The following is a 13,695-nucleotide window of genomic DNA, read 5'->3' as shown; positions in this document are numbered from 1 at the left end:
AACAATTATCAAGATTTCTGTGGATATCATGGAAAATGAGAGTTTTGAGTAGAATTTTGAAGGGGGATAATGCATCAGTTTTGCAAATGTTTATGGAGGAGCTGCTCCCAAACATAAGGGGACAGCATGGGAAAAAGCATGAAAGTCCTTTTGAAATTTTAACAATTGGTTAATGGAAGCTGGCATCATGGGTCAATCAGAGGCAGGAGATGACATCTTATTAGTGAATGAGAGGTGATAGGCAGAGTGGGAATAAATTGTAAAGGGCCTTGAAGCCCTTAAGGGCCATAAGCCCTTAGCTTATGTTTGATGTCATAGAAGGGAAGCCAGTAGAGAGATGAAAAGAGGGGGATGACATGGTCAAAGTGATGGGCTAGGAAGAGATCTTTGCGGCAGCATTCTGAATGGATATGAGCTGGCCACTATTGTGTTGGTCAAGGCCAGAGGAAAGGATGTTGCTGTAAGTGAGATGTGAGATGATGAGAGCCTGAATGAGAGTTTTTTAGCTACGCGGATGAATAGGAAAGGCCATATCTTACAGATGTTCTGTAAAAGACTCTGTAGATTTTAAACGTAGCCTGGATGTGAGGACCTAGAGAGAGGTCTGACTCAGACCTGAGTGTTAGGAAGCATGATGAGATTGTCCACAGTGATCAAGAAAGGAGGTACTGGGGAAGGTTGAGGGAGGGGATGTAACAGCTATGTTTTTGTCATGGCAAGCTTGAAATGATGACTAGACATTCATGAGGGGACAGGCCATGTTTTTAGTTTGGAAAGAAGGGGACAGGTCTGGAGGAGAGAGGGAGATCTGTGAGTTGTTAGCATAGACATAGTTGAATTTGAGTTTACGGATGAGATTACGCAGCGATAAGTAGTAGAGGGAAAAGAGAAGTGGACCAAGAACTGAGCTCCACAGAAAGCTGGAGGGGGATGAGGAGGATGATCTGAAGGAACAATTAGAAAGGTAGGAAGAGAAACCAGGAGAGGACAGTCACAGAAGCCAAGGGAGGACAAGATTTCAAGAAGAGGAGTATAGATTATAGTGTTGAAGGTAGCTGCCACATCAAGAAAAATGAGAATGGAGTACTGGTTCTAAGCTTTGGTTAGGAAGAGGTCATTAGAGATTTTTGGCAATAGCAGTTTCAGTGGAGTTCAAGGTATTGAAGCCGAATTCGAGAGGGTCTAAGATGAAATGGAGGAGATGAACTCCAGACAGCAATTGTAACTGCATGTTCAATGAGTTTAAGGGTGAGATGGGTATAGCTGTTATGATGGGAGTGACTAAATATGTTTATATTGTGAGGGGAAAGAATCAGAGGCGAGTAAGAGGTTATGGTCAAGGGAGGGGCTGAGACTGAGTAAATGGGATGGGACAAGTGGAAGAGAAGAGCAGACAAGAAACATCTACATCTGTGATATGGGAGGAGGAGGAGGGGAGATTTCATGATGTATTTTGTTAAGTCACTTGGAAGAAATTGGCAAGATTCTCTGCAGAGAGAGACATGGGGAACGGGAGGGTTTGAGGAGGGAGTCAAAGGTGTTTTTGTCTTTTTTTTTTTTTTTTTTTTTTTTTTTATTGTACAGTATTTCAGTAAAAGTAAAACTAATTGCCCTCCTGATGTCTCTTGTTTCTTATCTCTGTTTCTTATCTTGAATTAATTTCCTCATACTTAAGTATCTGTCTGTTCCTCAGTTTTAATGTCTATCTCTCTTCTGCTGTATTCTTTTCCTGTACAGTTTTCTTCTCCCTTCTATTTAGTAAATCTGTCTTTTTAATCTGTTTGATTTTCTTCTCTCCTCTCCATTTTTCCCTCTTCCTCTTCAGTATGCCTGCTGTTCTGGCCTTTTTCTCTATTCGTCCTCCCCTTTCTTCCACCACTTCCTTTAATACAACTTTATCCTTTCTCAAACGTCTGGCTGCTTTTTCCTTTTTTATTTCTTCCTACCTTCATTGCATTAGCCCATATTTGCTAATGTAAACAATCTAATGTAGCCTGCTAAAATCCAAGAACCTCCAGTAGACTTTGGATGAATGTTAGAGGATTTTTAATCCATAAATGTTGAAATGATGTAATCTTTGAATTTACCTCTTTGTTCAAGAATTATAAGGTTCAATAAGGGCTGTATCCTGAGAAGTGCTGAAGAGATGAAAATCCTATTATCCATTAAACAAAATGCTGTCTAGATATTTGGGGCTTATGTAACTGGGCATATATACATATGTATCCTTTCTAAACTAATGTAATCATTCATTTTAAAAAGAGGCACCAGTTATCATAATTAGTCAAAATAACAAAAAATTAAGATAAGAAACTTAAACAAATATGCTCATTATTACAGCTGGTCCAATCTTTTATGACCAGCATAATTGTAGGACATTAGTATTTTAGCGGAAACATAAATGTGCAACAGCAAATACTCTTTCAAGTTGAGTTAGAAAATGGTAGATCTATTTTCAAGAGTGCGTGTTGTAAAAGCCATGGAATAGCTGTCTTTTCAGGCAAAGCTTTTTGTTCAGAGACTTTTGCCTTCAAGCATTTAATCTCAAAGAGGTTATCTCATGTTAACTTTCATTCAGTTTCTATAACAGCATTTTTTTTTCTGCAGTCCATCTGTTTTGTGAGCTCAGTTGCTGTCAAGTACAGAGAGACTTTTTCCCAAATATAGTTCTTCATATTGCGGTTGTTCTAATTGAGGACATTTTCTCTCATTGCAGATTGTTTTGTATTTCTTTAAGGCAAGTGAGGCATTCTAGTGGTTAGTTGTAATTTGTTTTCTTCAGTGGATTTCCTGTAATGCACAAACGTAAAGTTTTATTCACCTTTGGTCCAAGACTTTTTTGTTTTCCTCGCCTGTGCGCGTCTGTGTTTGCCTTTACCACAGGTCATAAAGTATATTTACCCAGCTGAGATGAAGCTGATTCTCAGTGGATGCCTGACAAAAGCTAATTTACTATTCTTTAACTTAATTTGGTTTTACCATCATGTTCAGGACCACGAGGTCACAATGCATTTATATTTTTTCTTCTAGAGCAACCTTGATTATACTGTAGTTCAAATTTATCAGGTTTAAGACTGATCAAAAACTTCAGTGAATCATTCTGACAGTTCCATTTAGTCCTCTATTTTCAGATGCTCTTCATGTTTTACTGCAACAAAGAAATTACTTCAGCTGACAAAAATACCCTTATGAAATGTGAGTTTTACGCACACAGTGTGTCTGTGCCCATGCACATTGTCAGTGTAACATACCTCTGCAGTGCCAGGTGCAATGCCTACGTAGGTCCATCTGCTCACTTCCTGCTCCAAAGTACTCAAAGCTGAATACATTCATACCAAAACTGTGCTGCTCCACATTTTTCTTCTTCAGCTAATTCTTTGGGCTGGAAGAGGTGTGAAGAAGGCAGGAGATGGGATCTCAAAGACTTGGGATATTTACTATCTACCGCTCCAACCCATGGAATGCTAGGACCAGTAGTCATGCTCCTGTTTAATTTCTATGGGCCATAATCATCCCCTATGTGAAAAAAAATCTCTAAGGGGTCTGAACAGTTGGAAGGCTAAGTTACAGATTTAGTTGCTGCAAAAGTCTGTGAAATAGGTAGAGCTAAGGATCTGTGTTCCAATAATGGCAGTAGTGTTAGTGCTTTTAATAAATATGGTCTGATTTGCCAGGGTACCTATTGTGTACTCACAATAATATAGATTAATATTTCAAGATGCAGAAAATGGATTAAACATCCTTGGTGGTATAACCTTTCACCAAGTAATATTTCATCTGCGGTGACATTTCTTTGCACTGCATTTTGTCAAGAACATTTTGTCTGGAATGTATATACCACAGAAGTTTAAATGGGATTTTGACTTGGGAATCTTACATCCAGGGTCTGATGTGTATCCTACTGGAATTAAACATCACCACAAAACCTATGACACAGATGTGATGTCCCACAACACTATCTCTATATGCAATAAAAAGTCTATAACAACAGGTCAAGATGCCATGGACCCAACAGACTATATGTTGGAGATGGTGACACAACGTTTTTTCAAGAAAGGAGGTGGCATAGTTTAAAGTAGTTGCTTCTTGGTAAGAAGCAAATATGAAAAAGTATTAAAGTATGATTTGTATTTGTATGTTAGCAGTGAGATTTCAAGTAGGCCTTGATTTCGAAGATCTAACTGAAGATACAAAAAAGATGTATATTTCATCAGCTGAAGAAATGAAGAAAGACCGTAAATATAAAATGGACGTGCCAAAAGAGTCAGAAACCATAAAAGAGGTTTGCTTTATACTAATTATGAAGTTATACACAATATGTAGCTTGTATTTCCATTCATTGCTTTTCTGAAAAACATTTCCCTTTTTACTCTTCCTTCTTCCTTTTCTCACAGAGGATTTAGGTCATGATGATCTACGCTCTTTCCCTCTGGAATCCGTTCCTGTAGCCAAGTCCACCTCCCTGTGCCAAAACTAAGCAAACAAGCTTGATGCATGAGGTCTTGCGGTGGTCAGAGTTGGGGAACACCACTCACATTAAATGGGGGAATTTTCCCGTTGGTCTACTTTGTGGTTCCACTACAATACCAACCAACACACTCCCTCAGAGGATGCCCTCTCTCACCTCCCAATGCAATATATATAATTCTAATGAACTTTGCTCCATCTTGTACACTGCACAATCCCACTGCTTCTACTTTCTTTGGGGCCTTTCACCCAAATGAAGAGATTCAGGTCAGGATTTGCCCCCTAGGAACTTAATGTAATGGTATTATATTTACCCTGTGCCTTATGTAACTTTAGGCTTCTGACACTGGGGAATAAGTTCTTAGTTAAGACATTCGCCTGAATCAATTACGTCATTGCAAATACACAAATAAAGAGTAATTGGGATGTTAGAACTTTAGGGAGATGTTTCATAAGTGATCAAAATAAAGGTGTATAAAATGCCTCTGGTCAAAATTTTTTACATCAAATTAGACACCTAACCCCATATTTAGAAACCTAAATGATTGGGCTGATTTTCAGGAGTGCTGAGCATCCACAATCCCAACTGAAGTCAGTGGAAGAGCAGCAGTTCTGAAATTCAGTCCATTTGATCAGATGGCTACAAGTCCCTTTAGATGCCTAACTTTAGGTACCCAAGTTCGAATATGTTGGCTGCTATTGTTTTTATTATTGTAATACACATTGCTAAGGCCTCAATCAGCATAGCATCTAGGAATTTGCAATGCAGGCATTTAATAGTAGGTACCAAGAGAAAGCAGTTCTTGACCTCTTCCCCCTCACTAATAAAGTTGGGTAGATGAAGAATACCTGTGGGGGGTTGGTCCTGAGTATTCAGGCAAGGTCATTCCAAACTCTGTTATTAGAACACTGCCTACAGAAAGATGAATCCTGCATCACACCCTGAAAGTATGGTAATTCAGATTCAACCTGATCTTTGGGGGGAGTAGTGAATTCCATAACTGAGTGCCTCCCCTTGAAAATATCCTACCTACTGACACTGCAGGTTTGAACCTTGGCTGCCTCAGTTGTAACATCCCTGTCAATTGCAGCTGTTGCAGTAGGGAATGGAGTAAGGAGTGTTTTTTCAGATAATCAGGCTTTCATTAATTCAGCACTGTAAGGAAGAGAACAAGTATCCTGAAGTGAACCATAGTTTCTGGGAAGACTTAGAGTACCAAAGTAGAGTGCATTGTAATAGTCCATTTCTGAAGATGACAAATGCATGGATCACCAAGGCAATGTCAGAATCCAAGAGGTACAAGCATAATTTCCTGGCCAGCCACATATTGAAAATACTCTATTCAATTTGTCCTCTGTTAGATGGGTAAGGAGTTGAATTAATAAATAAATGCACAGAGCTATCAGGAGTAATTCCATTCAGGTCAATGGACTTATACCAGTTTAAAACTAGTGTAAGCAACATCTGAATCAGAATGTCATATTTTCCTGTGATATACATGTAAAATAAGAATAACTCAAGGAGATACTCATTTAAAAAACAGAGGCAGTTATAGACTAAAACAATGTTTTTTAAAACATTAAATAACAGTCTATTTAACAGGTGGTTAAAATATGAAATATCAATAGCCACTGAATATATCATATGGTATTATTTAAACTCAATTTTACTGGGCCAAATCCCAAAATATGTGAGAGAAAATTACTTTTCCCATTTGCTCACCCTGTCTAAGCTGCACATTCTTATCCAATCCCGGTTGCAAGATATTTCAGAGAAAAACCTAACCTCTTCCAGGGTGGTATTGAAGCGGCCAGCTTCCATTCCATTATCAACTCTGTCTGCTTTAAAGTAGGACCAGCCCAGACTGAACTGCTACAGGTCACTATCAGCAGCCACATTTGTAGCCATTTGAAGCATCAAGCAACATGAGCTGGACATGACAGACAAGCCTAAGAGGTTGTGGGTAACCCCACATTTTTCAGGCAACACTGCTTTGCCAGAAGCCGCCTCCCTCCTCCTTGCCACAAAGGAGCTTGTTGGCCTGCATTTCTGTCTCTGGTAAACAAAATGCTGTAACTCCTAGCACGACCAGTCTGGAGCAAGTTAATTTTGTTTTTTAAGTTTTCAGTTTCATCTCAGAACATTTTTAATTAATACCGTAATGATGAAAATCATAATAAATTCAAGCTCCTTTTTCATGAAACACCCCCCCCCATCCTTTTTTGCTATTTATACCTAAAGTAGAAATTTTTAAACATAAGCTTAGATTTTATTGGGTGAAATGCTGGCAGCATGGACCAAATACCCTGGGGGTACCTCAAAATGTCATCAAGCACAGCTGATACAATTGAAATTACCAAAAAAGTAGAGGCTGTCATGCTCTGATCTAGTTCTGTGTGGATGGGGCAGGGGTACTTCTTACTACTCTCTCTGTAGGAAAAAGATGCTTGTGAAAAATCAGTTTACCTATGAAACACCTCCCTGCATATTGTTTCATAAATATACACACTGCATAAACATAGACCTAGGACCAGATTAAACTGGTTAAATCTAGAACAATTTCAGTGAAATAGAAATATGCTAGATTTGTGTTGGCATAACAGATCAGAATCTGGCCCTTACACTACAGTCAAATCACTTACATAAAATATGTTTCTGAGTGTCAACAATATATAACCAACCTTTTGTCTAGGTAACTAATATGTTCCCTCTCTGTCACAAGACAACTTCAAGTAAAGCAGTAAATAAAACAACAGAAGTTACTTACCATCCATAAAAGGAGTCATATGAAGGTATAGTTGATGCATGAGAACGCTATTTTTAGGATTAAATGTGATTTTACACTCTGAATGTCAGTCTCTTAATCCTGACTTCAGTTTTATTTCCATATGCTCTCAATATTCCTGAAAATAATTTGTCTTTCTGACTGGCTCTTGCATATCTGTATCTTCCGGTCACCCTGGGAAGCAGTATAGAAGTGGCACTTTTCCAGCCTCTGCAGTGGCCAAATCCCTTAATGAAGCAAGAACATAAATGGAACATACATTGCTGATGCACATCAACTCTTTCCAGGAATGAGTCTAGATCATAGCAAAAATTAATTTATTTTCTCTGGATTTAGACACAAAATTTTAATTAAAAAACAAAACAAAAAAACACCTTGACTTTTCACCAGTGTAATCTCTTGAATTAATTTTCCTATCTACAGATGCATTTTTTTAAAAAAACACATGGTTTAAAAATTGAAACTTGAAAAATAATGTTGCTATTGACACAGAATTTCAGTGGAAGAATGGAGGGAAAGGAAAAACATGAACATATTACAATTGTAACAAGTAATATTTCAGTCCCTGTCATGTCTTGGAAAATAACTACTGTATTTTCCTACTCAGTATTATGCCAGATTTGTAATCTTTTGCATAGCTTTATATTTGGCCTACAAAATCAAAGGGACACTTTCAACATACATTTGGCACAAAATTAAATAAATTTCCCATAATTAAAAAATATCCTAGTGAGAACAGATGTTTTAAAAGAAATAGACATCTCTGCAGTGTCTGAAACCATTACATTGCAGCGCTGAGAACCTAAAAGTGAAAGTGATTATAAATAAAAGCAAAACTAGCTTCATTCTCCAAGCTGAGAAAAATACTGAAAAAAGAAAGGAGATAAATCATATCAAGTAAATTGGATTTTAATGTTTTTTCACTTTTAATTATGGTATTATTAGTAATGTGGTTTAAAAAAAGTGTGTTTACATATAGGGTCAAATCCTCAGCTGGTGTAATTCATCATAGCACCAGGGAAGTCATGCTGAATTGTACCAGCTGTGGATCTGGCCTCAAATTCCAGGAAAATTTTTTTCTTTAATTCCTTTCAGATCGTTTAAATTATAGCATCTTCTTAAAAATAAAATCAGACAAAAGTGCAATTTTTACCTAGTATTGTTACAAGTTACACCTAATATTAATCTATCAAAACAATTTAAAGTTGTGTTCATGTCAGTCATTTCCTTTTGCAGTCATGTCCCAATACTCAGGTTTATTCCACTTCCATCTAATCTTTTTGTTCATCCCTCTTCCTCTCCATTTATAAAGTTCCTACTCACCTTAGTACATGAGTATCTCAGCTCTCCATTAGCATTAACAATAGGCAGATTGTGATCTCCCATAATAAGGATGAATATTGTGCAATATAGTTTGAAATGAAGTTCAGTAATCACTTGCACCACAAGATATTCATATTGGTTTAAATTTAATATTCCTAATATATTGCATTGATATAAAATATAATTAAAATGAGCTGGAGTTTACTGGCAGCTGTTCTTCATGTGTCTCAGGGGAAATTTCCCCTCAAAGGACTTGATCTTGCTGTGATTGAAGTCTATGGGAGTTCTACTATTTTAAGTAAAGACATGACAGTCTCCTATAATACTGACAAGAAACACAAGTGCATTCCCATGTTTCAGCACAGATAACCACCCCCAGTCTTCTATAGAAATAATAGTATCTGGTTATCCTGGGTTCACAGTATGTAGCATATTAACTTTTTTATAATTCAGAATTTTTATAATTGTGGGATTTTTCATTTCTCATCAGGGATATTTGGTAATATGTATATCCAAAATTCCATTTTGCTATATTATATTTGCAAGAAAATTAGTCTTATAATAATATGCTTAGCTGACCTTTATCCACTCTGTACAGTCCTGTTATATTGGCTCAGGTCCTGACTTCCAGCGTGTACTCTTCAGAATCGGTGGTCGAAGTCCTCTGGTCTCACATTATCTTAAGATGCATGAAATCACTGATGGTGTCTCAAGCTCTTTGACTTACAAGATGAATCGTACTGAAATTTGCAAGCTACCATATCCTTTTCTGCTGTAATCTGAGCTGTGTTTTTTATAAACCATTCTTCTACGCCTTTAACTAAAATGGTTTAATATAGCCAAAGGAAAAAAAAGTGAATGCATTTCTAAAGTCTACCCATGCATTTTGTTTTCTTTTTCCATTATGTTCAAGATAGTTGGACAGTTTTTTCTTCGCTAGACTAAAACAGACCACAGTAATGCAGAATATCTCCTCAAGCGGTTAGAGCAAAACAGAAAAACTTAGCAGATGTACAGCATAAAGATGGAATGCGATTGGTCCCTGATCCTGTTATCCTTAACATAACATTAAAATGTCTATATGAAACTTCTCCATAACTTTATCAAACATTTTGTCTTTTAAATCCATATATCAGAGATAAGTCTGAACCAGAAACGTAAATCAAAAACTTCCCAAATATTAGGGAAATTCCACCTTCACAGCTCAACCTATTTCTGTTTTCATCCTGAACCAGTACCCTGGATCCAAACACCCCTAAATAAGTTCAGATTCAGATCTGAACCTGGATGTGAACTGTGTGATCTGGACACATCTCTGGTATGGGCCTGCCTAAACCTTGGGAGATTTTATCTGTTGTGTTGTGGTGGCTACAGTAATATACCTACCACCTGTGTTTACATTTTAAACCAATGGGTTTGGGAACTGAGGAGTTATTAATTAATTTTGTTCTTTACTTGTATAATTGTTTCCAGCTTGTCTGTTTTTGGTAGATTTAATGATTCCCTATAAAGATTAATACTTGAGTTCCCTCAGGCATTTTCTGATGTGAATTTTCATAGTTGGGATCTCCAGTGTACCAAAATGTTTCCACATGATAGATGGGGGGGGGGGGGGGGAACTGTTCTGCAACTGTTTGGCAGTTTATTTCATTTTTGGTAGGGGTTTAAATATCAATCTTTATTTTAGTTATGCCAGATCAGGATTCTTAGTATTAGAGATGGTGCTTTATAATTATTTACATAGTAGTTAATACAGTTTAACTGAAGCCACAGTTCATTTACACAGTACATTAATGTCAGTAGATATTGTGGGCCTGATTCTTCTCTCTCTCCAGCTGTACTCCAATATAATTCCAATTACTTCAGTGTGTTAGGGGCCAGATTCTGACCTTAGTTACATCAGTTTAAATTCAGAGTAACTCCACTGAGTATGGCAAATTCTGCAATGACGTATGGTACACTGGAAGATTCATTTATGTCCTTTTCCATTTTATAACTTACTATTTTTAACATTCTTTGAGGTTTCTCTTATTTTCTTGAAATATGCAAGACACAAGTTAGCAATCTTGTTACTAAGCTGACTAATGGGATAAGTTCAGTCTTTTTGTGAAACCTGGTTATGGGAGGCTAGGCTAAAAATATTGCTAAGTTGTTCTTCAGATTGTGAGCCGAGGTCCCCAAAATAAGTTATCTGCCTTGTGTATGGTTGTGCTGAGAGCAGAAGCTTCCTGCTGTTCTCTCCCCTTGAATGCACCTACGCTGGGCAGCCATCATTTATCCCTTTATATATAAAGATTAAACAGGCAAATTAACCCATAGGTAGTTCATACATTAGCTTTTGTAACAACTTTCAGTGTAATACACAACGTGCATGATCTTGATTTTCAAAAATGTTCAGATTTTCTCTCTGAAAAGTATGAACTGTGAATTCATGAATCACAGGTTTTATTACAGTCTCACTTTCTAAATGCTGGAAACACTAAATAGCCCACATCCAAGTCATCCCTAAAAAACAAGATGTTGATGTTTTGTTCATAGCTTAAAACCATCTATTCATTTCACAGCCAAAACAGAACAAGATGGATGATCTTTCATGCTTTAAATAATGAGCAGGAGGCAGGTCATGAAGGCATGTTACGAAAAATCTTTTTAAAAAAAAAAACAACCTAAAACATGGACAAATATCTACATTTCAGTGTACCACTCAGATCCTGACACAGCACAGAACGTCATAAAATAACTCAAGTGCACAATTTTGACCACAGACTTAAAGCATCTTTGGAGAAGAATGGTTACTCCCTTTGTCATTAATGGCACATGTTATAAAGTCATAATTTACAAGAAAAAGAAACTCATTATCTCCAGCAAATATTCGTAGGAACTAAAGACAAGCTCTACTGAACATACAAAGCAAATAAGAGGAAATGCCGTAAAATCAGAGTTCAAAATATCATCCTTCTCACTAAATACTTCCTAGACATAGAAATGTGGAGTACAAAAGTCCATTCTGGAAACACACAAACTATGAAAACTAGTCCAGTAGTTGGCACTTTCAAAGACAAATAAAAACAGCAGGCAACAACTGGTGTACTAATTTCATTTAGGAAATACTTTTTCCTCCATCAGTGTAGGTGGTTTTGTATCTCATTAGTGGAGCTAAAGCAAACCATTGAGTTTCAAACTTTGTAAAAAACCAACCCCCTTAGGCTTGCTTGGCAGAGTTCACAAACTCACTGCCACTTTGTTAATGATGGAATAAAAAAGAAGTATAAAATGTACTTAGCTACCATCAAGCTTCATCACTCAGATTGCTACAAGAAGTTAATGTTGCTTTCACAAGCTCCTTCTGCCATCAACTACAGTGGCTCTAAATGTGACTTTCTTGCTGTATATGGGCAGCCGAAGGAGGAAGACCAGAAAGAGGGTCCAGAAAGAATAAACTGAGGTGAGACTGCTATTTTAATTTAATTCTAACAACTACATTTTATAGATCCCACAACTCATTACATCATTCTATGATGAAAATCCGCTAACAAACTAGCTAGTATCGAGTCAAGGACACAGATTATAGAATCCATCTAATAATATGAAGCCTACTCAGTTGTGACAATTTACTATACAATAGCTTATCTTTTGCAAACTTGTATAAGGAATTTGGGTGACAGAAGAACAAAATCTTGTGGAATCTTCTGTAACAGAGCACATAGGGGCAGATAAGCAATTATTTAAAACTATTTTATCATCTCTTTGAAGAAAAGTAGGGTGGGATCCACAAAGGGATTTAGGCATTGTGACACTGAGTGCTGTGGTGCCTAGAAAATCACAGGAACAACACTGCAATCCACAAAGCCTGAGTTAGGGACCTGGGCTCCCTATATAATTAATAGGGAGAGATAGATGTCTTAGAATATGAGCCACAAAACCAGCATGGGAGGTCAGGAGCCGCCACAGTTATCCAATGGGACATACTGACTAGAGGACTGTGTGCTAAGCGCTGCCCCTCTCACAGAGACAGGCACCTAAGTCTGGGTTGCAGGGAAGCACCCATATCACTTGTGATCCAGCAACTGGGGGAAGATACGTATTCAGCTGCCTAAGTCACGGGTCAGTCTGAAACAAAACATCCAGCCTCTGTTATAACCTTCAGCCTAGTTGATAGGGTACTCCACAGGATGTGGGAGCCCCCTTGGTTCACGCCCACCTCTTCCTGATGAGGAGAAGGGATTTGATTAGGGATCTGCCAGGGCTCAGGTAAGTGTCCTAACCACTAAGCTATGAAATACTCTAATGTGGCATGTCCTCAATTTCTCCTATTGAAGTTGTGCCACTTTAATTTACATAATTTAATAATGACGTCTTAATTGGGCCAGTGAAAGAGATTGAATGCCTCTATAGTCTAGTGATTAGGGCACTCACATGAGAGGTAGCAGATCCCTGTTCAATCATAGAATCATAGAATCATAGAATATCAGGGTTGGAAGGGACCTCAGGAGGTCATCTAGTCCAACCCCCTGCTCAAAGCAGGACCAATCCCCAATCAAATCATCCCAGCCAAGGCTTTGTCAAGCCTGACCTTAAAAACTTCCACGGAAGGAGACTCTACCACCTCCCTAGGTAACGCATTCCAGTGTTTCACCACCCTCTTAGTGAAAAAGTTTTTCCTAATATCCAACCTAAACCTCCCCCACTGCAACTTGAGACCATTACTCCTTGTCCTATCCTCTTCTACCACTGAGAATAGTCTAGAACCATCCTCTCTGGAACCACCTCTCAGGTAGTTGAAAGCAGCTATCAAATCCCCCCTCATTCTTCTCTTCCGCAGACTAAACAATCCCAGTTCCCTCAGCCTCTCCTCATAAGTCATGTGTTCCAGACCCCTAATCATTTTTGTTGCCCTTCGCTGGACTCTCTCCAATTTATCCACGTCCTTCTTGTAGTGTGGGGCCCAAAACTGGACACAATACTCCAGATGAGGCCTCACCAATGTCGAATAGAGGGGAACGATCACGTCCCTCGATCTGCTCGCTATGCCCCTACTTATACATCCCAAAATGCCATGGCCTTCTTGGCAACAAGGGCACACTGCTGACTCATATCCAGCTTCTTGTCCACTGTAACC

The 13,695-nt window shown here is 38.0% G+C and overlaps 1 protein-coding gene across 5 annotated transcripts in view; it reads left to right on the top strand.

The window, feature by feature from the left end:
• The window catches only part of FAM227B (family with sequence similarity 227 member B), a 218,353-nt gene that overhangs the window by 149,849 nt on the left and 54,809 nt on the right, over nt 1–13,695 (top strand). For all 5 annotated transcript variants that reach the window (XM_043523330.1, XM_043523331.1, XM_043523333.1 and 2 more), the window contains exons 11-12: nt 4,143–4,282; nt 9,175–9,335. In XM_043523330.1, the coding sequence (XP_043379265.1) occupies nt 4,143–4,282; nt 9,175–9,335 (301 nt within the window). The remainder of the gene's footprint in view (nt 1–4,142; nt 4,283–9,174; nt 9,336–13,695) is intronic.

This window comes from Chelonia mydas, chromosome 10, assembly GCF_015237465.2.
Source record: "Chelonia mydas isolate rCheMyd1 chromosome 10, rCheMyd1.pri.v2, whole genome shotgun sequence".
Taxonomy (NCBI): Eukaryota; Metazoa; Chordata; order Testudines; family Cheloniidae; genus Chelonia; species Chelonia mydas.
The sequence above is the reverse complement of the archived record's forward strand: the minus strand, read 5'-3'. Positions and strand labels throughout refer to the sequence as shown.